General features: G+C 45.4%; 1 protein-coding gene across 8 annotated transcripts in view; it reads left to right on the plus strand.

Moving 5' to 3' along the window:
* Positions 1 to 1,386: 1,386 nt before the first annotated feature.
* sox5 (SRY-box transcription factor 5) overlaps positions 1,387 to 26,752 on the plus strand; it is a 100,582-nt gene continuing 75,216 nt past the window's right edge. For all 8 annotated transcript variants that reach the window (XM_012877103.3, XM_012877105.3, XM_012877106.3 and 5 more), the window contains exons 1-3: positions 1,387 to 1,648; positions 13,514 to 13,709; positions 24,924 to 25,146. In XM_012877103.3, the coding sequence (XP_012732557.2) occupies positions 1,572 to 1,648; positions 13,514 to 13,709; positions 24,924 to 25,146 (496 nt within the window). In that variant the 5' untranslated portion in view covers positions 1,387 to 1,571. The remainder of the gene's footprint in view (positions 1,649 to 13,513; positions 13,710 to 24,923; positions 25,147 to 26,752) is intronic.

The raw sequence follows: 26,752 nt of genomic DNA on the forward strand, positions 1-26,752 counted from the left end.
CAGGATTTGGACCTTAGCTGATGTTTCGCCACTGCCATTGGTGTTTGCATTGAGCTGAAAGTTGTTTCAGGTGATTAAGCGTTGAATAAGGGAGACAAACTTAAGTTTTGATTCTTCTTTCTCCATCGTCACTCTGGCTCAATAAGAACCTTTAACGTTCCGTAAATAGCAGAAGTTAGTGATAGCTGGGCGTTCACACTGCTTTGTTTTAATGGACAGTAGCGCCGTGCACTTAATTCTGCACATAAACACGCTGCGTGTGTTAGACTTTAAAACCACGCTGTATTCGTCAGGTGCGTGTGGATGTTGAACCGTAAAGCCAGCACAGAACATTCCCAGTACTAATTCTGCTACTATTCATTAGAGGCCCGCTGATATCCCTTTATAAATGTCCGATCGTTCAATGCATTACAAAGCCATTCTTTTAGGTTTTTTATTTTTATTTTGCTGGGATCATTAGCTTTTCTTAATAAATAAGGATCTCTTTACATCAGGTGTCATATTTCAATGTTAACATTTGTTATTGTTTATTTGCTCAGCTCTCATCTCACAATTGGAGCTCCTGGTTCAGTTTTGAGGAATTCCCCACAGTAAAGATGTCCACTCTCTTTGTAATTGTTGACTTCTGACCGCTGCGCTAACACGTCTCACAAGTGATGTCCTTCCTGGCTCACGGGTCATCACAGTCGGGTTGTGGCCCCAAACAAACCAGAGCCAAAGGCTTGCAGCGGGACCGTATCCCCCGCCAGTGATGCATCTCCTCAGAATCCACGTTAGAATCCGTTTAACGTTTCCTAAAGCCAACAAATCACCCTGAAACTGGAGTCTTTGCGTCAGCGTCCCTTTTTTAACAATCACTCTTACCCATTAGCCGTCTAGCCTTATGACCCTCCATGGCATTGGGTGAAGGTTGCTTGGCAGAAACACTATTATTGTTTTGTTTTTGATTTTTTTTTTTAGCCAACTTCATATTTTGGCAAAACCCTGCATAGTACATTCATCATTTTTGCATCCTAGTGTTTTCATAAAAAAACGTAGAGTAGTAAAAAAAAAAAAAAAAAAAGCAAACACACCTCAGGCCATCTACTTTGAAGCGTGTGAAAACCACGTTGGGGATGAAAGGAGGATGGAGGATGGACCTGAGGAAGGGGGCACTGCTGTGCATTTAACACTGATGGACTCCACTGACGGGCCCTCTGGTCAAGTAGACCCTCCCTTCGGCTCACACACACACACACACACACACACACACACACACACACACACTCTCTCTCTCTCTCTCTCTCTCGTTGGAGCGAGGGAGACTCTGCTGCTGTCCCTTTAAGAGCTGAGCCCAGATCTCACAGCTTACAGCAAGGGAGGGAGAAGAGGAGGGACAGAGGCTGAGAGAAAGACCGAGAGGGAGGGTGCAAGGCTGGAAGTGTGTGAGCAGAGAGAGAGAGAGAGAGAGAGTGAAAGAGAGAGAGAGAGAGAGAAACAGCAGTGTGTGTGAGAGGTTGAAGGATCACTTCAATCCCGTCTTGTTTGGGGGAGACTAACCTTGTTCATCTGAAGCATTGTCGGACTGTTTTATGTTGTTGTTGTCGAGAGAGACGGACCCTTACTCCAGCATGCTCACTGAGCCTGAGCTACCTCAGGAGTGTAACAGGTACGTGACGCGTCCTGCCGCTCACACACACACACACACTCACACACACACACTCACTAACTCACACACACACGCGTTCACATGTAGATGACAGAGAAGCAAGAGTGGACACGGGTCCAGAGAGGAAGGATTCAGAGATGGATTCGGAGAAAACGCGCAAAGTGCGTGAAAAGCCAGACTTAGTCAGCGCGCGTGTGTGCGTGTGTGTGTGTGTGTGTGTGTGTGTGTGTGTTTGGGCGTCAAGTAAGTGTCTGAGCAGAGTTTTGACTCTGAGCGTGACTGAGATGAGATGTTAGGAGAGAGTTGATGATTCACTCCGATCCTTTTTAGTTCAGATAACATATGCAAAGCTGGAGCAAACAGCAATTTATGTCCGAGGATGTGTTTGTTTAAGCTCCAGTGACAGCGATCATTCATCCCCCCTCCACCTCCGCCGTCCCCCCCTCACTCTTTTCTATCTGTCCTGACTAAAACTTATGCTCATTCAGATCAATTCGTCCACAAACTGTAAAAACAAACAAACAAACAAACAAACAGCGCAGGACGCGCGAGTCTGCAAGGAGAGGCGAAGTGCGTTGGTCAGAACTTGCGATCATCTCCTCTGCGCGCTTCTCACCGCAACTTTTTATTTACTTCTGCTTCCCTGTCAGCGCTCAGACGTCTCCTTCTGTACGTATAGGCGCAACCAGACGCTCCCATGTGCATGCAAATGCTCCGCTCAACCCCCCCAAAAAAAAAAAAAAAAAAAAAAAAATCCTTCCCTTTTTCTTAATCGGGACGCGCAATGCCTCCGCTCATAATTTTATTTAGCTTGGTTTTGTTTTAATCCAAATTCAACGCATGAAAAGGAAAACAACCCACCCTGTTAATCCTGTTCTCAATCTGTTCGCTCTTCTTGTTGTTATGCCTTATGCTAATATTAATCTCACTGTGCTCCTCTTGTTGTTTGTGCAGGCCTGCCTTCATTTAGAGGTGCGAACCCTCTAAACCCTGCACTGTCAACACGAGTGGCTTTCGCCCCCTGCAATAATGCCCGTTTGATCCTAATGCCACAAGAGGCAGATTATGTCCTAACGCTCCACGTTTTAATTCTAACTCACACATATCATGACCTGCTCTCTCTCGCTTGACTGTTATTGCATTAAAGTCTCTGTTTTTTTTTTGTTTTATTTATTTTGCACCCATGAAACTAATCTTTTGTTCTGAGATAAACTAGAGTCTGCGGGGTGGATTTTTAGGGGGGTGCTTGAATTTAAAGCACATTTAGAAGTGTCAAAAATGTGTTTTTAATAAACCGCTCAATCCCTCCAAAGTGGTCGAGGAGAGAGACTGAGAGAGAGAGAGAGGGAGAGAGGGAGATAACAACAGCTAGAAGGAATTAAACATTTAAAGGATTACACAAAAAAAAGCAGAATGTATGGAGATAAATGCAGGGATTACAATGACTTAGGAGGAGAGCGCTTAAAACTCTTGCTTTCCAGTAATGCACTCCATCACCGCGGCTCCGGCCGTGTTTCAGAGTGTCTGCATGTTCATATTTGGATGTGTGCACGCAAGACAGAGAGACACAGAGAGAGAGAGAGAGAGTGGGGGGTATCTTCCACTGTACTTGTGTGTGTATGTGTGTGTGTGTGTGTGTGTGTGTGTGTGTGTGTTCCAGCCCCAAAGGTTTGCATTGATGCTCTCAGTTCATGTGCCACATCAAGTGTCCGCTTGCCTCCTGCACCCGCGCTGCTTCTTCATCACACTTCCTCCTCAGACTTTTCTTCCTCTTATTCTATTTTCCTGTAAAATTCACTCATTTGTATGTCATTAAGAAAACGTGTTAAAGTACAGTTTGAGTACAGCGTCTAGGAGATGTGTCCTTTATGCCTAAGAGGCCGTTTGTTGGCTCGAGGGGCGAAAAAAAATGAACATTTCTATCACTCGCGTGAATTGTATTTAACTTTAAGTGCTAAAAATAATAAAAAAAAAACGTGATGTATCGTTTTATCATTTAAAAAGAAAATTGATTTTATAGTTTTCCTGAAGGTTCTGCTTTGTTGCAGAACTTTAACGCACGGTTGAAACGAGTCAGATCTGCAAGTGCGGGCCTCGTGTCTTTGCACCAGCGCACGCTAACAGGAAGAAAAGGGGAACGCCAAAGCGACCTAAACAGAGATGGGAGAGAAGACCTGCTTTTTTTTTTTTTTTTCTTTTTTTTTTTTCTTTCTTTATAAAACAAGTGAGATTTGAAACTGTAGCCGTAGGTGGATGAGCGAGATGAAGGGGAAGGGATGATGTGGTCAAACTGACACATTCCTCACCAGCAGACAGAAGAAGCAGGTTTTTGCAGAAAAGTGAGAGTGCCAGAGATGAAGTGAAAAGAGGGGTGGGTGGGTGGGGGTTTATAAGGAGAGGAAGAGGTCTCTGTCAGGGTGGTGTTAAGGCGGTGGTGGATTTTCACACCCCTCCATTTGTCCCCTCGGTTTATAGGTGCGTGTGTGTGTGTGTGTCAGCAGTGGACATGTCAACACTTTGAACAGTTTAGGCAGGACACACTCGGATGCAATCTGACATCCGAGCGGCGTCAAGAGCCCGGGAGGAATTGTCTGCGTTTTCAGCGACACAAAAAGTCTCATTATTAGTAATTAAAACGTAGCCTCGGAGATGGGAGTTCATTTCGTCGCCTTCCGTAAAGTGCTGTTGCAGCTGCAGCACTCGGATCCTCACGCAAACGGACAATTAGCATTTCATCAGCCGGTGTATACACGTGATTAAACGGCGTCGGTACGACTTGATAAAATGAAACGCTGTAAAAAAGAAAATAAGGTGAAATTCTGTCAGTCGTCGCGTCGACATTGTTCCTTGTCCGAATGGATCTGTGCAAAACTTCTCTAGTTGGTGTCCGTCGACCGTTCGGATGAAATTTTTTTGGAAGTTATGAAAAACATCTGTTTTTAGGCGTTTTTTGCAGCTGTTGTTAGAAACTTGTTTCTAATTTGAGTGAGCGGTTCTGCTTCCGGCTTAAGTGTCGCTGTACTTCATGTAAAAGTGTGCGGGGTTTTGGGGGGGGGGGGTGAGATTAAAGCGGTTTGTGGGGGAGACGGAGAATTTGTGAGAGTGGAGTAATTGAGCAGAATGTCCGTGCCCTGCAAGCTAATGCGCCGTTCTCCTCTTCTCTTCCCCTGTGGCCCTGTCTCGGCCTCCCTCGCCTTCTCCTTCTCCCCCCCCCCATCCACCCACCACCGCCACCTCGGATTGGAGTCCATTGTCTGGGCCATATTGTCTGTCCCCAGAGAGCCTTGATAACCGTGTCTCCATCCGCGGAGCAATTGGGGAAGGGGGGGGCGTCAGAGAGAAAGGGGAAAAAAAGAACGACAGACAGAAAAGTACCAAAGGAGAATGCTAAAGTGGCCCAGCCCGGTTTGATCAGCTGACCCTCTGGGGGGGGGGGGGTTTCTGCACAGGCTGCATTTGTTCTTCCCGTTGTGGTTAGTTCTGGATGAGAGACGACGGGATGAGAGAAAGCGAGAGTGATGAGAAGAGCTTCAGAGTGTCAGAAGTGACCGGCTAGGAGAAGGAAAGTGTGTGTGTGTGCGCAGACAAAGCTGCCCCCCCCACCCCCTGCCCCCCCCCAAGCTAACTAGAGTCAGGTCATATGACACAGGGTCACTGGGTGGAGGTCAAAATGTCAGCCGGGTGCATTCCACTGTCAGCCGAGCAGGAAAACACCAACAGTGCCCGCTTGGTATGGACCGGATTTACCGAGGCCTTGACAACTTTCAAAGGCACCTAAACTATTTATCACACCGCCGCATCTTTTAAAGTCCTGCCCGGCAGATGCCAGGGAAAGTAACCGCAGCATCTCTGGCTGTGCTCTCCCCTCCTGCACCTGTTGCTGACCCCGACTGAGAGAATCCTACACTGTTTCGCTCGCCTGAAGCAAAGACACATTTTTTTTCTCTTTGGAAGCGCTTCAGGTCACCAAATAAATAAATAAATAAATAAATAAAAAAAACACTCGTGGTGCGTGAACTGACGAAGCGCCGAGCATCGCTTAAATCACAGTAACGCTGCTCTGGTTGGAAAGCTAAAGGGAGCACGTCTGAAAAGCAGCAGCAGGCTTTTTGTTGCGGTTCTGCTGAAAAACTATCAGAATCAAATCGGCAAGCAAACATTAAGGATAACATTATTTTAACAGATCTATTATTTAGAAGTAGGGATAACTGTTAGTTTCCTGCTTTAATAAAAGAAGTAAAATCGTGCTTACATGATGCTTCTAACGTTTAGTGTAAATACCATCAAACAAGGTTATTACACAGTGACTACCCATCCTGGCCCATTCCAGATGTGCACGCAGGGATGTGCAGGTTACGTATATTCCTCGCACTTTCAATTCCAGGCTCTCATCCCCTCCTCCTCCTTCCATTTCGCCGTCCGCCGCGCTTGCGGTACACTGGTCCCCCCCCCCCCAATCCCCAGTCGGAGACGGTGCCAGGATCTCGGAGCGCTGCTACGAAACCTCTCGCCTCCCCAGGTGGCGATGGAGGAAAAACGCTAGGGCGGTTTGGGTCGAGGTGGGAGACTTTGAACGGGCGGGACAATAGAAAGAAGCCAGCTGGGACTCTGGGGAAGGTGTGCGAGAGGAACGGTGTGTGTGTGTGTGTGTGTGTGTGTGTGTGTGTGATGGCGTTTTGTGTGTCTGCTTTGCGAGGGCAGGCCAAGTCGCTGACAGTGAGACAAACGCTGCGACTCCTTTATGGATTGCTTAACAAATGCGGCACAAACAGAAGGCCGGCTCGACAATGGTGAAACCGCCGTCCCCTCGCTCAATAAACATTATCCCTCCCGCAAAAACACCAGAGGGATCCGGGTCACCATCCGCCGGATGCACTTCTCCTCCTCTCTCCCCCTTTCCTCCCCCGCCGTTGTCTTTCTGCCCCTCACTCCTCTTTATTCTTCTTTTTTTTTTCGAAAGCAACACTCAAGTTTTTTTCCCACGCGCTGTTTAGGCTTGGAGAGCCAGACAGAGTGCAGCAGACCTTCTTCTCTTTCCCCCCCTCCATCCTTCCCACTGCCAGGATCCCGGCGACAGTCGTGATGTCCGCTGACTCAGTGCTAAAGCATAAATATAACGTCGAAAGTACGAGGGAAAGTATGAGGAGCGATGACTAAAAGCTTTGGGTGGCTGTGCAGAGCGGAGAAGGAGAGGATGGTTCTGCCGGAGGCCGCGTGAGTTAGCCTCCGTCGTCTTCTGCACAACGCATGCCCTTTTTTTTTTTTTTTTCTCCCCCCGCACGCATCCATGTGTGTGCGAGATCAACGGCGGCGACATTGGGGTTGTGTGTTATTGCCTTTTGTGGCTAGGCTGGACAGGAAACGCGGTTTGGGCTGCCGGCCGGCGATTTAGGGCACCACACAGAGGCCGCTTTGTGTTTGCGAGGCTGACTGTGTGTCTGCGCCTCTGTGGGTGTGTCTGTGTGCGACCAGGAGCGTTTGGCAGGCGCTCTGCGGCTTATACTCCATATCGCCGATCGGCAGAGGACGTACGCTCGGTGACGTCGCGCAGTTTTCTTAGCCTGGGCCTGAAACTTTTTGCGCTTGGCAGCGAATTCCTTCCCTGAAAAGTTTCGAAGTCGCAGACGGAAACGAATCCGTGTCTGAGCTTTTTTTCCTTTCCGCCACTCTTCCCACTGTTCAAAAGGACACTCTATAAATAGATATTAGGCAATATCCTTAAGAGTCTGCCTTGTTGGGGGGGGGGAGAAAGCATGGATGAAGAGACGTTCTTCCAGCTGATTGTGTGACGGGAGGCCAGTGTGTACGACGGAGATGAGAGGAAAAGAAACGTTAGAATAAGTTCAACAGTGTGTATCAGAGAAGCAGGATAGAAAGAGATAAGAGATTTTTTTTTTTCGTTTTAAAGCTAAAAGAGAAAAAGAGAAGCGGATGGGGAGGGGGGGGGGGATGATATGTCGGTAAAGCCAGTGGGGGGAAACATTTGTTTAAATTCCTGCCCGAGGTGTCATATGGATGTAAATGCTGCGGTTGGCTCCTCGAAGGCAAAAAGGGCCCTGGACGCCTTATCTAAAAAGGCACATTCCGCTCAACTATTTCTGATATCCCTTTCCAATTTCCCTCAGAGAGCAATTTCAAAAGATAGCTCACATTTCCACGCAGATAGACCCACACCTGAGTGACAGTTTTAAATACACAATAGTTTTTTCCCTCTCTCTTTAAAGCATCCCAGCCTTTTTTTTTTTGAAGCACAGACCATAGATGGGACTGTCTTTTTCGCTGTCTAAAACAATGGATGTTAATTTAAAAAGAGGCTGCGCACACACACACACACACACACACACACACACACACACACACACACACACACACACTCCTCACTGTGGAATTCTCCAGAGGAGGCTCCCACGCTCCCTGAAAGCTTGTTCTGAGTAGAGGAGTTAACAAGAGCAGTTAGCACTATGATTATGTTAGCAGCCAGACACACTGAGCAAAAGACAACATGTGTGTGTGTGTGTGTGTGTGTGTGAGAGAGAGAGAGAGAGAGACGTTTCTACATTGATCGTGCTGTCTTCTTCTTCCCCCTCGGTGACGCTTAAACAAATCTTTGTCCCCGTTCTGCCTAACTCTTTTGAAAAGTGTGTTTTCCTTGACATCTTTTTGTGCCGCTGCTCTCGTTTGCGTGTGTGTGTGTGTTTGTGTGTGTGTGTGTTGCCAAGCTGAAGTGCCTGCGTTGATTACAGCGAGCAGCGGCCAGGAAACGGTTAACCACCACTGGTGGCGATTACTCGGGCCGTTAATGGCCGTCCGTCGCTGTCCGATTAGTGACTTAGCGGCGGGCGACATATGTGATATGAGAGGGACTTAGTTGAGGAGCCACTAATCATCAAAAAGCCAAGGGGAAGTGGCGCTCTAATCTCAGCTTAGCGCTCTTCGCTGTGTGCACCGTTTCGTGCGTCCGTGTGTGTACAGAATAAGCATTTTTTTTTTTTTTTTGGGGGGGGTTGTAGAAAAAGCACAAACTATGCAAATATTCGGCAATTACAACCCGAACCACTACGCTGCTTTATCGGCTTAATAAAGCAGCATCTTTTATATCTTAGTAAATCCTCGCATCGCGCTCTCTCTCTACAGGCCTCCCATCAGCGTGACAGGCCTGCCAAACTTTTAAATGAAGTGGCCGGCGTAACCTGCATACCCGCTGTGCCCAATTGTGTAGCACTTCCACTTCAAAGGCAAATAAGGAAGGGGGTGGGGGGGGTTACAGCCAGAGAGGAGCTGTGAAAGGCCTCTGCAGCTTCTAGTCATCCACCTCTGAAGAAGTTGTGGGAGTGCTGAGGTGGGGGGGGGGGGGGCAAATGGGATGAGAATGAGGAGGAAGAGGAGGGGAAAGAAAATCTGATGGCGTGAAATGTTTTCCCTCTGTCCCACTGAGTCTGTGGTGCTGATGCTGTTCTCCAACGTGCTTCTGTTTGGAAAAGAGGAGCAATAACCATTCCTTCTCCTGCTGAAATATCCTGACATATAGGTTTGTAGTTGTGCAGTCATCTAATGTTTGATTTTGATACATGGACTAAACAAATGAATGGAAAACACTCAGTAAAAGGAGAGAGGGGAGAGGTCCGAGTCTCCTTTCATCCCATCCGGCTCGCTAGCAACGTGCAGCAACCGAGCCGTTTTTTTCACCTTTCTGCTCTTTACGCGGGGCACCTTAGAGCCTCAAGTTGGCTGCCTAACACGCGGCGGCTTTCCAGCACTATGTGAACTGGAGCTTTAGTTTCCACACAAGACCAGAAGCATCCGCACAAAGCCAAGTTTAAGCTTGTGAGATGTGTAGTAGCCTTTCTTTCAGCCCACTAACCAGTGGTGCACAGCAGCATATAGGGGAGGGGACGGCTCGGGGTTGAAGCCCGATCACTCTTTTCTCTCTCAGCGGTTTTCGAACCGTAACCTTTCAAACCTTATCATACCGATAATGACCAAAACTCCCTGTTTCCACATCTGTTTTTGTTTAAATAATGAAATATTTTTTAAACGGCTGATGTCATCTTTCTTGTAAGCAAAGTGTTTTAGCCTTTCTTCAGGATGCTAACCAGCTGTGTACAGCAACAGGTGCTGGAGGGGCCGTACTGCTTTACTCCTGTCTTTTAAAACGCCGGGGATGAATCTAGTCACTTATGTGCTCCCCATGAAAAGGACTTTCAACCCCAGGAACAATACGACGGCACATTTTTTGCAATTTTAAAGCCCATATCGTCCTTAAACCTCGCTGCCGGTAGCCGATTGTTGCCTAGTCTGTATATGCTCGCGTTTCTTTGCGTTAATGTTTAACTCCGGATTTCCCGGTCCACTCGGACCGGCCGGGGGGAGCTACTGTGGTTAAATGATGGATTGTAAAATTATAAAATTCAAATTAAAAGCCTCCCACGTCCGCAGAGAAGTCTTTGCGGCAAAGGCCGTTAACTGCGGGGAAGGCTGGGAGGACTCGGAGCTGACCTCAGGTCTGCGTGTCAGCTCGCGGCCAGACAGAGGTGCGTTCAAGGGGGTACAAGGGGCCGTGTGTTTGTGTCCCGCACAAAAGGCCTTAGTGTGAGAGAGTGAAAGGAGGTAAAGTAAACAGGTAGCGACGAAGACAGACCGGCAGTGTTCGGGCCCTCTGTTCTGTGTGAGCTCACGTATATGTGTGTGTCTCTCTCAGTGTGCGCTGGTGCCGCGTGGCTCAAAAGGCAGTTTGTACAGCTGGGCCTGCCGCTTGCATTGGACGCCGTGTGAAACGCCACATCGCCCCGGCGCCAGCTCCGGGCGCCCTTTTACAACCCGAGTATCATAACTGTTTTTTTTTTTGCAAGTCAGTTTCGGTTTTCGTGTCAATCTGATTTTAGAGATAGCTCTTTGATTGTTATGAAGACAAAAAAAAAAAAAATCTCCAGCGGCCATTTATGGCTGCGTTTTTTTTTTTTTGCTGAGCTAGGTGGAGCGTCCAGCAGAGATAAAGAAATCAGCTGTTCCCGTTGATGCCTTTTCTTGCTGTTCTTGTGCTTTTTTTTCTGGACATGCCGTCCTTTTTATGAGCACAATCGCTTGGAGTTCAGCGTTTATTTCTTTTGGAAGAATGCGCAGTCCAGTGAATCATATGGCTTGAGCAAATAATAATAAAAAAAAAGGGTTTAATGAAAGAAGCGTTCGGATTTAAGGGTAAGAAGGTTGTCTTGTTTCAACAGTTCTTTGCTTAAAGCTGCTATCCAGACTCTCTCACTAAAAAATCAATTAAGTCACCTCTAATATGGTCACCTATATGACTATAGTCTGTTTTGTTTGTGTTTTATTAATTTGTTGTAAGTTGATTTATGATCAAGAGAAAAAAAACCTACTCACCCGGAACCAAGCCTCCACACATGCACGCAACAGGTGACATCACAAAAGCCATAAAGTAGTTTATCAGTGTTATTCTGGATATGCCCGTTTGTGGTCATCTTGTGTTCGTTTCACCTTTGTCAAATGTTTTTTTTTTTTTTTTTTTTTTTTTTGGATTCCTCTTTCGAAAGAGTTTATTAAAGCAAGTTGGTAAAATTGATTCCTGTGATTCTTGTCATCAACAGAAATACGCACAGCGCAAAATTAGCATTCGTTTTTTTTTTTTTCAGAATATACCGTTCAAAAACGTCTGTGAACTTGTGCAGTGGAAATCCAGATTTTATTGCTATAAGAATTCACGTGCATTCGGCCACAACGCATGTAGGCAGCAAACGTGGACAGCGGTCAGATGGAATAAGATTATATTAAATAAGGCATTTGTAGCTGAAAACCATCACTGGACATCATCCTGGACAAACCATGGCCACTGTGACACTGCATAACACTTAAGACTGGTGTGTGTATGTGTGTTGGGGTGGGGGGGGGGGGGGGGGGGGGCTTACCTTCCAGCAGGACAATGACCCTCAACATGCAGGCAGTGCTAGAGTGGAAGGGTTTAGATCGCAGCACTTTCATGTGTTGGAACGGCTTTGGCAAAGTCCACAAGTCACACAATTTTAAGTTGCGCACTACTCACGTAAAATACACATACAATACATTCATATTTGTAATGTGGCTGAAATTTGAAAAAGTTTAAGTGATGGCATGACCCTGTACCTTTTTGTTCCAAAACTTGACCGTTTGGATATAAGATTTCTTGCAATATCCAAATCAAAGTATTGCTAAGTCGTCATTAATTATTAGATTTTCTTGTCCAATATGAATATTGCTGTAAAAAAAACCTCCCATAATTCAATTGCAAGTCATTAAATTACAGCCTTTTTTTTTTGTTTTTGTTTTGCGGCAGTGGATTTTATCTGATTTTTTTTAACTCTAACCTTCCTGAGATGTGATAAAGCTCTGCTTTACGCCGCCTCCAGTGAGCGGCACTCAATATTGTTTGGGTTTCCTCCGTCATAAGGTAAATAAGCAATGAATTAGGGGCAGGGCTGCGGCAGGAAGAATGCCAGATGTACAGTCCAGAGGAAATCCAATAGAGTCAAGAGTGTAATCAGTTTAGAGGAGACAAGCGGGGAGCACGGGGAAGAATTTGAGAGAGAAAGTCCAAGGAGGATGACAGAGCCAATTAGAGAGGCGGCGCAGCATGAATGCAGGATAGAGATGTGTTCAGATGAGTACTGTAAATGCTAAATGGACCGGATTTATATAGCGCTTTTTCTGGTCGTACAGACCGCTCAAAGCGCTTTACATTAGAGCCACCGATATCCAGAGCGCTAGGCAACTTGGAGTCAAGTGTTTTCCAGATGCCCATCCACATGTGACAGGGGGAAGCTGGAATCAAACCAAAAACCTTCGTGTCGCAGGGCAGCTACCCTTTCCAAAAGAGCCGCAGTCGGCGCTTGTTATTTCAAAGGGAAATAAAGAATTAGAGGAGTCTGAGGGGTAACCGCCTGTTGCTTATTACTTGTTTTTTTACCGCTTCCCAACACAATCAGTTTCCCAGAGTCCCTCCATCCCCTGTCATGTGTTGGCTCTGCACGGCTGAGCGTTAGCAGCCTATTACCCAGGGTCATAGTCGCAGTGGCTTCAAGGCTGACAAGTGCATCTGAAAGCACTCAGGCGACGCTGAGAACCACATTAAATTCTATTATTGCTGCATAGTCACTTCATCCCTATTCAGCTGAAGTACGGGGAGGCAAATTTACCTTGTGAGAGACAGAGTTCATCTAATAGATGTGGCTTTATATCCTTTCCCTCTTTTCAGGGGAACAAAGCCACGGTAACAAATGCAAACAGCAGGGCTGTCATGTTGCCAGCTATTTTTCCTCCAGTTCCTCTATTGTCCGCAGGTTTTCATAAATACATATTATTGTCACTGTACATTCTGCCCTCGCTCCGGTTTCTCTCCCTCTCTTCCACAACCTGCGTTCTCTCTGTGAAAAGACCTATTGTCAAGACGTGGTCATTTCCTGCACAATGCCGGTGCAACATGGCTCCATTTTGCAGTAATGGCCCTGTCCTTTTGGAGGAGTGAACGTTGAACGGCCCCCGTTGGTAAACATACTGTAAGACCTGAGTGCAGGTTTGAAGGTCTGCCAGGCGCCGGGGCGATCACAGGCTGACTGGAGGGGATGTGTCGAAGAGGTGCAGAAAGGGAAGCGCTGAGCAGAAGAACTTGGTGCTGGTTCAGAATGCTGTTGGAGCTAGAAAAACGGAGAAGACGGTCTTTTGCGACCCCGTTTTGGGAGTCGAGGGAATACTAGCTTTATCTTCAGGAACTTCCTCCGTCTCACAGTTGTCTGTCTCTCGTATCCTCTTTTTGAATGTCGCTCACTCCTCTTCCTGTTTTTCCTCCTCTCCCTTGTCTTTCCATCTCCTACTCTTTTCCAGGATGTCTTCCAAGCGACCAGCCTCTCCATATGGGGGGACAGATGGAGAGGTAACCATGGCGACGAGCAGACAGCGAGTGGAGGACGAGGAGAGCGAGGGACTGGGCGGTGTCATCCACCTCCCCCTGGCCTCCTACTGCGGAAAGGTGTCCCCTCGCTCGCCCCCCAGCCGCCACTTGGACAGCCCCCCCAGCACGGTAAGGACACCAAGGGGGGTTTTAGGTCCAGTCTCGCTTGCCGTCTCGTGGGAACTTAGGCGCGCCACCATGAGAGATGCTGGCATCTAAAGGTGACTCAGGTGATGCCATTTTCCCTAGACTGTAGTCATTCTGATTGGCCCATCTCCATTGGTGTTTCAGAGACTTTGGGTGGAACCTAAACCCGGGGGGACACACCTGAGATCATACCATGTACATGCGGGGTCGGAGGAAAATGTAGCCTTCTGTATTCAATAAGCGCTTCCACAGTGAACTGGATAGAGGAAAACATAAATAACGGCAAATTAACTTTGCTGGGAAAAATGTTTTCCTTTGTGGATCTATCCATCTAGAAATTAATTTCTCCGACCTTGCATGCGTGCCGTTTAGAACCGCTCTTTATTAAAAAGGGGTTCGTTTTTGGGTAATTTCCCATTTGTCTATTTGCATATAATGGGCAGACGTTTGTGGATTTCCAAAAACCAGTTTGAATTTTGGGATGTTGTTTGCGTGGCCCTACACATATTTACTGCTCAAACACCAGCATGAGAGAAACAAAAACAACCCATGCCTCTTTGATGATTCACATAGGGATCTGAACAGGAAGAAAATGACTTTCTGTTGGGAAACAGCAATTTATAGCTGTAAGCTGATTACAGTCAGACTATAGTTTTAGTTTGCTGGGATGCACTTATTTCCTTTGTTCACCTCTTCTATAAGGCCATTTAACGTACAGTTGGGTGACTGCAAAGCGTAAAAGTAGGCATTGGCTGGTATCAGGGCATGCCAAGGTTTTAAACAAGCTTGTAACAGCAATACAGATGTCCAACCAGCTGTTGCTATAGGTCAAAGTCTTTTTTTATAGGGTGCCAAAGAAGGGTTAACTGTACAGCAATGCCCCTCCCCCATCGGTTACTGCACACTGCTGGTCAGCTGTCTGAAAGAAGACCACTACACTTCCTGCCACTACTCAGCTGTTTAGAAATACGTTTAGAAAAACATGGAGAGTTACACTGTGGGATCTATAGGATCACCATCCAGGACCCTTATTAAGGTACCGGTGTTTTAAAAGTAGCTTTGTCAAGTTATGAATGAAGAGTAGCAGCCAGGCTACTGTAGCACATAGCCCAACTTATTAACCAACTTAAATGGGCCAAAGCGAATAGACTAGTCTATATTTTCCTTGAGTCAATGTCTCAAAATAAAATTAACTAATTAAGAATTATCTACAAAAAGTTTGTAGATAATATAACTGTTATATTGTTAGCAGCATGAATCTTTTAATTATGTAATAGGGTCATATTAAACATTTGCTTTAACAGTTTTTTTATGTGGTCATCCCATAACACAGTAATAACTCAAGCTTATCATATGCCCATGCCTAAGCACAAGTGAATCATATTGATATTAGCAGGTTAATTAGTCAGGCTATCTGCTGGCAGAAGCTAGCCTGCAGTCCACTGCTTTACACATTTTGCTGCTAACGGTTGTTTTATAACTAAATGACCTTAATAAGAGTGATGGCCTGTGCTTCTTTAGACTGCTCGACTGCCCATGTTCGTCACGTGCAAATATTCCCAGAGAGCTTTGTCTCTCTTAAAAGTGGCGGGGAGAAAAAGAAAATCAGCCAGCTGTCCGGCAGTGCGCAGCAACCAGTGGGAGAAGGACAGTCAAGGACTATTCTATGCTCTTTACTAGGGTTGTCAGAAGTATCGATACTCTGTATCCAGATACAATACTAATGTGGTATGGTATCGATGCTAAATATTTTGCAAACAAAGAAGGGAAACCCAAAGATCTTGACAAGCAAACAGTGCCTTAAAGTGGTGGCAACAAAGTCAAGCAGCACAACAAACTCAGCCAAACATCTCAATTTATTATTTATTTGGGTTATTCATCTAGCATTTATCGCTCACTTATTTAACTAGCATTTGGGATTGTGATGAGAAAGCATGTTCCGTGTTGAGATTGAAAAAGGTGAGTTTTTCATGTTATAATACTTTTTTGTGCCTTTTATTATTTCATTTTTTAATACCCATGGTATCGAAAATGCTATCCAGTATCGAATATTCTCCAGGGTATCGATATCGAGTTTAAAATTGTAGTATGACAACCCTAATCCATTCAGGGGGAGAGAGGATGCTTTCACTCCTGCACTTCCTCTATTTTACCATTGAAATGGGTTCAAACCACAGCACCAGCCTCGTGGAAAACGTTGGTAGTTTTTACGCAGCAACTTTTTAAAAACTTGGTATACCTTGATTAGGGCTGGACGATATAGAAAAAAAGCATATCGATAAAATAGAAACCAAATATTTTAAGTGCCGCCCTGGCCCTTTTATGCTGTTGCCTAGCAACCTATTTTTAGATGTAGAACACACAAAAACTGAATTCAAACTCAACCCTTTATTCAACTAACTTTTTACCAAAACTGCAAGTATTTAAAAAATGTAAAAGAACGTTTGCTCTCTGAACTCTTTGAAGGGGCGGAGCTTGTGGAGCGTTCCTGGGTCTGCGTTATTGATTGGTTGGGAGGATGCAAGGAGTGTAATATTAACTTACATGATAGGCTAAAATGCAAAAGGAAGGAAAACTGTTGTATTGAACTTTTTATTTACCCTTGTTTTTCTATCATCGATATACGTCTATCAATCGATATATATTGTTATTGAATTATTGCCCACCCCTGGAAACCAGCCCATTCTTTATATGTGAAGGCAAGACATGAACCCTGGCAGCGAGTCATTTTCTTCAGAGGAAGTGTCCAATTGAATGGTGTATATATGTATTCTTATATCCTTTCTCTCTTGTGACTCATGTTAGGTTTTGGTATAAAAGTACAAGACATTTTACTTGACGTATATGTGACTAAGCAGCCCCACTGTACGTGTGCGTTCATATGATTCAGTTGTTTTTCATGATGTCACTTATTTTTGGTCATTTTGGTTATTTAAAGTTACCTGTACGTTAAAGGGAGACAAGACCTTTAAGTATATATATATATATATATATATATATATATATATATATATATATATATATAATCTATACGTGAGATTTATCATGCACTTCCTTTTACTTCCCTTTGCCAAATGCACTCCTTGTCACACACACACACACTCAGATAGCGACCATCAACCTTTCCCCCCAATCCGGACCATAAACACTTGCATGCTGTAAAACAATAAACAGGGTTTAGGAGTTGTAATGGAAAGCTAATTCTGTAATTAGCACTCCGATTAGGCTCCCAGGCCCCTCCCAGGCTCCACGGACTCTGCATGTGTGGCAGATGCTGACTGTAAACCAAAGTCCTGGCCCGGGGAGGAACACGGCACACATTGGGTTATCTGTCGCCGTTGAGGACAGCGATTAGATTAATCCAGGTTCATTTAGCTTGAGTGTATTCGCAATTGGTCTTGGATTGAAAAGATGAGCGATCCTGAATACGTAGAGGGACACACAATCGCTTCAGCACTGGATAGCAGAGGAGAGGCAGTTGACATGGGGGGGGAGGGGGAGGAGGGTCTGACTGCCTGCTTATGTTGTTAAATGTCTGTTAGTAATTTCAGAAGAGAGGAAAGGAGGTTAAATTTGCCAATCCCTTCTCCGCTGTCAGTGGATAGGAGAGAGGAGGAATTGAGATTTACAAACGGGGTGTGTGCTGGGGGGGGGTGATGGGACCCTAAGGGATCGGGATGGGGGTCTCTTGCTCTCTAAAGCAGTCGTTGTAAGTGATAGGGGTAGGGCGGGGGGGAGTAAGCGGCTCATCCGCCGCTGGTTGACTTGGAGGTGAGGCAGCAGTGGGACAGCAAGAGAGGAGCGAGGAGGGGTGGGGGGGTGAGATTACAGCTTTATCTTGTCATAGTGAATTAGCACGGTGGTGGCCATGCGCTCAGCTACACACTGACCTCTTCATTCCGCCTGCCTGTTCGCCTTTGGCTCCGCTGCTTTACCTGCCCACTGCTCACGCTGATAAACGCACGCACCCATTCAGACACTGAGGCATGTTTTAATAGACGTTTTCTACGCACGCCCTGGACTTCAGGAGAAAACTGTGCTGCCCAGTGTGGTTTGCTAGTGATTATAGGAGGGAAGAGTGGGTTTCCAGTAAAAAGCTACACCAAAGTTATAAAACCCTTAAAATGTGACTTCAAACCTTTTTATATGGTTTAGATTAATTTAATGAGATGCCAGAGAAAGTGACTGATTATCTCTGGTTTGAAGTAATGCATAGCGCAGGGCGGCCCCCTCCCCCACTTGTTACTGAGTGCTGCCGGTCAGCTGGCTCAGAAAAAGCTACTACACTCCTCCCTCGCTTCCAGAAATGACAAAACAGGGCTTTGTAAACCTTTCTGGTTGCCTGAAAAGAAAACGGACTGATATGCCTGGAGTTTTCTCTGACACTGGAGGATAGAGTAGCATAAGGTCGCCCCTCTCCAGCATGTTGTTGTGCAATAATCGTATTTTCCCTCAACTACAAGAAAGACAGCTGGAAATTAAATTACAAATTCCACCGAGTTACTGCTGTTTAATAGCGTCCTGTACATTTGACTCTACTCATTATCTGCCTGCAGAAATATATAACTTAAATCCTTGCATACATCAGCTGGCTGAAAGACGGCCACACTTTTCTCTCGCTTAAGAGCAAGACAAATGTGGCTTTTTAAAAAAATATTTTCTCTCACTTTTTACAAAGAGTCATGATGTGGAGACAAAGCCATCAGGTATTAAATAAAAACATGTGCTATCTATGCACTTTTTTGTGTTAAATATTTGTGTAAATACCATAGAATCAGGCTATTTTTGCTGAAAGTTATCTTGCCTTCAAAATTTCTTAAAGACCTTTGCTTAGAATGTCGTTTTTGGTGCGAAAAAAAGGTGGACTTTGATGATTACTTTAGTAGCCTGGTAAGGTCACCCGATCAGCACTGTGCCCAGATATAATGCAACTGTACCGCTGAAGACAAAAGAGAGACCTTTTTAAAAGAAACCTGTTTAAAGCCAATAATTACAGTTCCACAATAGGTCCCGGGGGCAGCCACAGATATGAGGTTTTGACATCTTGTTCCTTTTGCTTTCTTCCTTTTTCATTTCATCGTGTTTATGTTTGCAAATCCTCACCAAAAAAAAAAAAAAAAAAAAAAAAATTGTTTTCACATCAGGCCGAGGCGAGCATCTTCTTTCATAAACGTGCTAATGGACGGACACAAATTATTTCATTAACAGCCGAGACACCCGCTTACACCACGGAGAACTATAACGATCTTTCATCGGGCATTATTTCTTATTCAAACGCTCCCTTTCCTCTTCCTCTCCCCCCCCCTTATCGTTTCAATGTGTGATTACATGTGTGTGTGTTCATGTGAGTATGACAGATTTTACACAGCCATTGAGCAGTCTTGAGACACAGTGGTCACACTTAATTTCTCATGCCAGTGATGCACTAATGAATCAACACACGCTTGCCTGTCAACAGCGAGGGGTCGTGGTAAAATATACTGGCGTAGATTTTAGCCAAACTGCTATTTAAAACGCAGGGAAAAAAAAAAGAAAAAACAGCTGCCCTGCGTCGGACGGAGACAATCGGCACAGGGGAGAATCTTTAAGTTCACAAGTGAAAGTAACCCGTTTTTCTCGGGATTTGATTCCTGTAAACGTAACTCGAGGTCGGTAGGATCGTTCTGCTCTAACGCTCTGACACGAGGAGCAAAGTGGTGCGTGTTTACTAGTTTGTCCCAGCCCGAGGGTCCCCAAAGTCAAAACTGACAGTGTCTGTGTTTAGCCATGGCATGTAAAGGGATTTGCTGCAGAGTGTGTGTGTGTGTGTGTGTGTGTGTGTGTGTGTGTGTGTGTGTGTGTGTGTGTGTGTGTGTGTGTGAGCAGCGTTTCGGAGGTTGGTTAAGTAGTCTATCGTGGAGATTGGCAGCCCTGGCGCAGACCTGAGTCTCACCCCCTGCAGGGAGCGATCAGTGACATCCTCGGCGTGTGTGTGTGTGTGTGTGTGTGTGTGTGTGTGTGTGTGTGTGTGTGTGTGTGTGTGTGTGTGTGTTTCAGACGAGCAGCTGTTTCCAGCTCTTCCTACTTGCCACATTGTCCATGCCTTGATCCGCAGCGACGCGCCAAGCATTAAACGTTTTTTCACGCGTACACCTTTCACAGCCCGAGACATGTCAGGCTGTGGTTCCAAAAGGAAAAACGCAAAAAAAAAAAAAGAAAAGGAGAGTCAGGCGACAGAAAAATAGGAAGGGTAGCAAACCGAGGGAGTTAAAAAAATAAATAACAGCAGCATATGTGCCGGCTGCTGGAAAAAAAATAGCATTTAGATTTATTTATTTATTTTTTTTTGGCAAGAGTAAAGTGTTTTTAAACCAACCTCCCCTCACAGATGAGCTTAAGAAGACAAAAGTTGTTTAATTCGGTTCCATTGCAGAGGCAGTAAAAGGATAAAGAGAGTGAGGCGCAATTTTTACTTTGTTCCAGTCATTTGGAAGAGAATTGACATCTGCAAACTAAAGGCAGAACCGCCCACACTGCCAGCCTGCCTCATCCAGTGCGTATAAATACATATATGCACACACACACACACACACACACAGACACACACACACACCTACAGGCTATGTGCGCTGCCAGTGTCACACATATAGCAAGAGAAATGGCAAAAAAAAAGGCTGCTCGCACACATGCACCGAGCAGAGGGCATGAACATTTACAGTGCTCCAAATTTCTGTTTGTGCTCATGAATAAATGCATGCTGATGAGAAAAGTTTTGCAACCTGCGTTACAACAGGAGGAGAGGAGCTCGCCCCGGCTGAGTGACACCCATTTACATCAGAAAATCTGTCGTCTCCTTTTTTTTTTTTTTCTCGCGAATGTTTTTAAATTTGATCCCTCTGTTTGGTCTTTTGCGAGGCGCGTGGATTATATGCTCGGAGGTTGATTGGATGGCATAAGCATGTTAAGATGCCTACAGGATCAGGCTGTCTGTCAGAGTTCGGGCCCTGACGTACCGGGTCTTTGAAGGAGCCACGGCTCCCCCCCCCCCCCCGCTAATTCCCTTTGATTGGGAAATGACCTTTATTGTTGGACGGTGCCAGATGACATCGCCCTGGCAGCAGCTTTTTCGGCGGAGCAAAGCGATCCGACAACCCTTCAACCCCCCCAGCTCCCTTCCTTCCCATCTTCCCCATCCGTATTCTTGTTCTGTTTGTTTTGTTTGCGCAACATCTTTCTCGAAAGAAGGAGTGCGGCTCTTTTAAGTAGGCACTGGATTAGATAAATGGGATGTGACAGGTGTGACCGTTGCCTTCAAGACGCCTGCTCTCCGTCTCCCTGTATCTCTCCGTCTCTCTCTCTCTCTCTCTCTCTCTCTCTTTCAACTTGCACCTCTCTCATTTCCTCTAATAACGCCGCCTCTCACTCTCTTTCTTTCTTGTTTTTAAGATTTTGCTCTTTCTCTGACTTTTACACGCTTCTCCCTTCCTTTTTTTTTTGACGTCTGGATGTCTTGCCGGTGCTGATGCAACTCGTAATCCCAAAGAAATCCGCATCTTAAAGTCTAATTTTTACGTTTTTTTTTTTTTTTTTTTCCTAATCTGGAGCATGTAGGAGAAACGGACGCGACAAAGATGGTCACGAGCAGCCACCAGATCAGGGGGTCGGAGGGGAAGAGTAAAATCTTTTAAGGCTTTAAGATCACGAGACTCTGCTGCAGTGGTGATGGCCTCTGCAGGAGACATTTAAGCCTCATCTTTTTGTCATATTTAGAAGCAGGCAAACTTGTTTAAACCTCCAGTAAAAAATGTGTTAAATGTTTCAGATCATTAAACAAAAGTGGTAAAATGATGGTTTCATCTATTAAGGGTTAAAAGCTGCTTTTCATGAAGGTAGTCTTTCATGAAACTGGACATTTATTGCCTAATTTGCTACTAAAACATTGGAGAAATCTATGCTTTCATTTTAGTAGTTGTCAAGTGAAGACGATAATTGCGTGTGCAGAAATAGTTGAGTGTTTTTGTGCAAATATTTTTACACTTCCTGTCAATGTCGTGTACAATCGGCTCCTCCTAATGGGACAACATTTAAACACTTCACACGGTTAGATCCAACAGAAAGAGGGATCTTTGACTGTTCCTCAAGAGCCTAGATCGCCACGGTCACGGAAAAAAGGCTCGATTTTTGTGTGTGGCGAGACCTTTCAGTGTTTTTTTTGGATCAAGAGTTCATAGTACTCTGCACTCTAACGCGATCTTCATGGCTGCTGGAAGAAAACAGGCCTCCAGCATCGCAGATCCTCCAACCTACACGACCAAGGGCACGAGATGCTCGTTCGCATATTCCTTTTGTTTTATGCTAAACCCACTCGCAGTGTTTTTTCCTCCGTCTCAAGCTCAATCTTAGCCTTATCTCGCAGTGGCACACAGTTCAAGTTATGAAGTATGAAGTTGGCCAGACTCTACATGCCTGTAATGGTAGGATGGATAGAGCGCTTTTCTGGCATCCTTTTCCAAACAACCAGATGGCATCTAATAGTTGTTGTGGTGACCCGGTGACCCTTAGATGCCCCTCTAGTCTGCAGTTCTGCAACAATAAATTTATATGTACATTTGAGGAAATCTTTTTTGACCAATCTGTATAATCTGACTTTGGAAAGTGCCTTGGGATGACATGTTTCATTGGCGCTATATAAATAAAATTGAATTGAATCAAATTAATAAAAATGCTTCAGTGACATTTATGTTAAAATAAATGTATTCAATGTATTACCCATTAGATGTGTAAAAAAAAAAAAAAAAAAAAGGGTGCAGCAATGCAAGCTTAATTTACATTCAGGCTTTTTTTTCACATTCTTAGCAGGGACGCCAGCAGGTTTTTGTGTAGATCGGATGCGACTCCCGCGTCCTTATAGTCGCAGTCACAATCTGTCCGTCTGTGCGAGAACGTCCAAGAGAATGGGCGAATTATTGAGTGCGCTGACTTATTCAGAGTGTGGAAACGCAACGAGCTGAAGTGAGAGAGTCAGCGAGGTGTGGAAAATGCCAAGTGATAATGCTCTTCTGGACCTCTCATATGGAGCCGGGCCACGGACAATGAAAGCATTGTCCATTATCGAAAGCAAATTAGAATTACTGTTTTTTTTTTAAATAGGATCACATATACATTATTTTCTTTCTTTAAGAAATAGAAGAGAATATAATCTGAGGTGTCCAGTCTGGATGACCTCATATTTGACCGCGGCCCACCTGCACTCTGTGTTAATGATTAGCCGTTACACCAAAAGATGTTTCATATCCCTGGAATGCCACAAACAAACAGAGGTCCTAAAACGGCGCATGTGTGCCGCTGTCTCAGGTGGCACGGCCTCTACTGTAGCAAGATTAGCCAAAGATTAACCCCGTGGACCATTGACCCTCGTGATCACAAAGAGCTGAGCTGACAGACTGGCTGGCTGATTGACTTACTGACTCATTTGTTGTTGGAGTTCCACAGCACACCTTCACGTGTCAGAGTTCAAGAGCGAGTGGGCGACGTGCGCGTGCGCGTCTGCCGCGTTCTGCCCCCTTTACGGACGCGGCGCTCCGAGAAAACGCCGTCGCTCTGCGGTTTGCGTGCGCTTGACGGCGTCCTCCCTCTCGGTGTCACCGCTAATTGGCCTGAGCCGGCCTTAAGTCCACAAAGCCGGCTGTAGAAACAAACACAGGTTTTATCGGGCCAAAGATTAACCTGCTAAAAGTTACTTACCGTAGCCGTCACCTGGCGCCGGTCGCCTTCGGGGTCGGCATCCACCGGGGCCTGGCAGAACTCTTCGTAGCTCCACACACCTCCATGCGATGTTTGCAAGAATCTAACATTAGAAAACAAAGTAGTGCCTTATTATGAAGTGCAGGGAAAATAATAGTTGGATGATAAAAAAGTAGGTTTAGGATCACGGTTCTACAAAAATATAAACCTCCACCCAGTTTTTTGCCACCTCTGACATGTTCGCTTCAAGTATTCTGCAAGCCCTGTATTTAGCATGATGGAGCGCACAACTCATTTCCCACCTGAGCTGTGGATCCCTGCAGCTCCTCCAGTTACCGTAAGCCTCTTGGCTTTGATGGTTGATGGATAGAATAGTGAACCATGAGATGTTCAGAGAGTTTGTTTTCTAATCTAACCTTGCTTTGAACCACTTTGCTCCTTGCTCTTCACGATGCTGTTTGTTCTCTAATGTTGTCCAACAAACCTCTCAGGCCTTTGCAGAACAGCTGCATTTATACATTACAATACACTCAGGCTGATTGTTTATTAGCTACTGAAGGCAGTGGGTTTATTGAAGTATTTATTTGTAGCAGAATTTTATCTATTTCCTCCCACTTCACAATTTAGCTCTATTGTGTCGTTCTCCTGTATAAAACTCCAATAAAATGCCCAGTGTTCGTCTAACTTTAAAAGTAAACAAAGTTATAGTTTTATGTAAAGGGAGTATATAATAAGATATATTTTGCTACTAACTGCACAGATGCTCATTCTAAAAAACCCTTTCAAGAGGTCATTGTACTTCAAATGTGAACGAAACAACGCCGAAGGATAATTAGTCCCGGGGAAAACTTGGGGAAAAAGGCACAGAGCTTTACTTTAGGCTTGCACTGTGTGCATAGAAGTTGTTTTTTTTTTCCTCCCATGGAAATGATTTGACACCTCTCCAGCGTTTTGTTCTTTCAAACGGAGCGCGTCGTTTTGACGCTTTCTCTGTTTGCACCCTCGCCGTTCGCTGTGATGAATCTTAGGGACAAAAAAAACTACAGCAGCTCTAAAAGTTGGGCCTGCGACGCGGAGCGGCGGCGCTGGACGCCCCTCAAACGGAAGCGACGGAGAGGCTTTGTGATTAAGACTTGCCACTCAGTGTCTCGCTGTCGTTTCATGTGCTCGCTCTGTCAACTACCTCCAAGTCAGTCAAATGCAGATTCCAGAGGATGCGAGAGAGACAGAAGACGTGTGCCCTAACTAGAGAGAACTGGCCGGGGATAAAAGTTGCACTGGGATATAAGAACAGGAGAGGGGGAGAATAAAGTGTTGGAAAGAGGGATGGGGATAATGAGTTAGACCGTGCCAGCGCCTCCCTAAATCTCATCCCTATTTTCTTCATAAGAGTTGCTTTACATGTTAGTTTGGGGGATTTTAAAACTGATAAAACACCTTCTTCTTTCCTGACCCCTCTCCTCCCCCCTGCAGGAGCACGATGGCATCAAGGGGAGCTCACTGAGTCCTTACCCCCAGCACAATGCTACCTCACCGGGCAAAGAGGAGGGCGGAGGCGGGGGGCGAGCCTGCGGCGACGGGGGCTCGGCCACCGGCACCCTCGGGACCCCCGAGAGACGCAAGGGCAGCCTGGCCGACGTCGTGGACACACTGAAGCAACGCAAGATGGAGGAACTGATCAAAAACGAGCCAGAAGGTGAGTGACGAAAAGCCCAGGTGTTTGCGTGTCTCTGACCGGGCGCCGGCGGTTTTTTGTTACGCTCTGCTGTCCGTTCCTCCTTCTCCCGTCTTCTCCTCTCTCTGTGCGTCTTCCTCTCCTGCTCCGCACTGAACCCACTCATGTTCAGACAAGAGGAGAGCCTTTGTTTACCCAGAATGCGAACTGACAGCTTCAGCTGCTCGGGTCTATTGTCCGCTGTGCTTTGCATATTTATCACAACCTGACGAGTAAGATGTGCACTCGCGTACATGTGTCCATGTGTGAATGCTGGATGTGTTAACAACTCTCCAAATGTTTCCTGCTTTAATATCAAGAGACATTCACGGTTGCGTTTCCCGACCTGACTCATCTCAGGGGAATAAAAGTACCCCCCCCCCACCCCCACCCGTTTCCCAACCTTTGTGATGATTCATTTAAATCTCTCTGATAACGATTTCTTACACTGTTAAGAAAGCGGAACCAGAGTTCTGGCAGGGGCCTACGGAGCTTTGCTCCACTAGCCTCCGCAATTTATTCTCAAGCAGAGCCTCAGGCTACTAGTTGGAGTCATGCAAAGAGATAAATTTAGCCCGTGGCTAACACTCATTTATATTGAGTGGATAAATGCTGTTAAATTCCCTGGAATGCATGTTACAATCGTAATGTGATAGAAATCTCAGCAATGGGAGTCTGTCTGTTTTTAGGAAGACCGTTTTAATACCGTGCCACATCGTTAAAAGGGCCATATTCTCAGTCCGCATCAGTTTTTAACCAATCCTCTTAACAGTGGTTTTTATCCACTTTGTTCCTTCAGGTTGCTTTAAGAAAGCAGAGCAACACCCATAGTGGTCCTAACCCCTGGATGTCCATAGACATTGTTTTTATGGCTTTTAACGCCTTTGCCCAGGAATAAAATGGGCAAAATTGTGTCAAAAAGTAGCCTAAACATAGACCTAGACAGTCAGGCTTAGTCAGCAAAACCTCTTTGACTAATATTAACTGGTCATTCCCATTTAGACAGCAATACGCGTCTTGGTTTTGACATTCGCACGTTGCAAAGATCCAGCCCGTCTTTTGCTCAGGAATGGAACCTGCTGGGCCATGTAGAAAAAAAAACACCATTATCCACTCCTCTTAAAAATTGTCAGATTTTTTTCACAACCATATACTTCAACATAGTAGTGCATAACTGTAATGTAGAATGATGGAAAATGATAAAGGGGTTTTCAAGTTCAATGTGCTGGCCCTCGACCCGTTAACCCTCTGCTCGTTTTTTTTTTCTTATCCGATTGGCTCCGCCTGAGGTCATTCATATAAATCATGTTTTTTCCCCATTAAATTTAAGTCTTCAGTAAACTCCAAATCACATTTGGGTTTGTAAATAAGTCAAATAATCCTTCTTACAAACTTAATTTTAGAGATTTTCATGGCTTGAAGCAGATACCATCACGATCGTGTGCTTGACCCCTTCCAGTGCTTTGCAGAGTATTCTTACTCCTTGAAGTTTCCCATTTTTATCAAATTAAAGCTACATACTTCAGCATTGTGTGTTGTCGTCTTAAGTGACAGACCCGGACAAAAACCAAAACTGCACATAACCCTG

This window comes from Fundulus heteroclitus, chromosome 17, assembly GCF_011125445.2.
Source record: "Fundulus heteroclitus isolate FHET01 chromosome 17, MU-UCD_Fhet_4.1, whole genome shotgun sequence".
NCBI lineage: Eukaryota > Metazoa > Chordata > Actinopteri > Cyprinodontiformes > Fundulidae > Fundulus > Fundulus heteroclitus.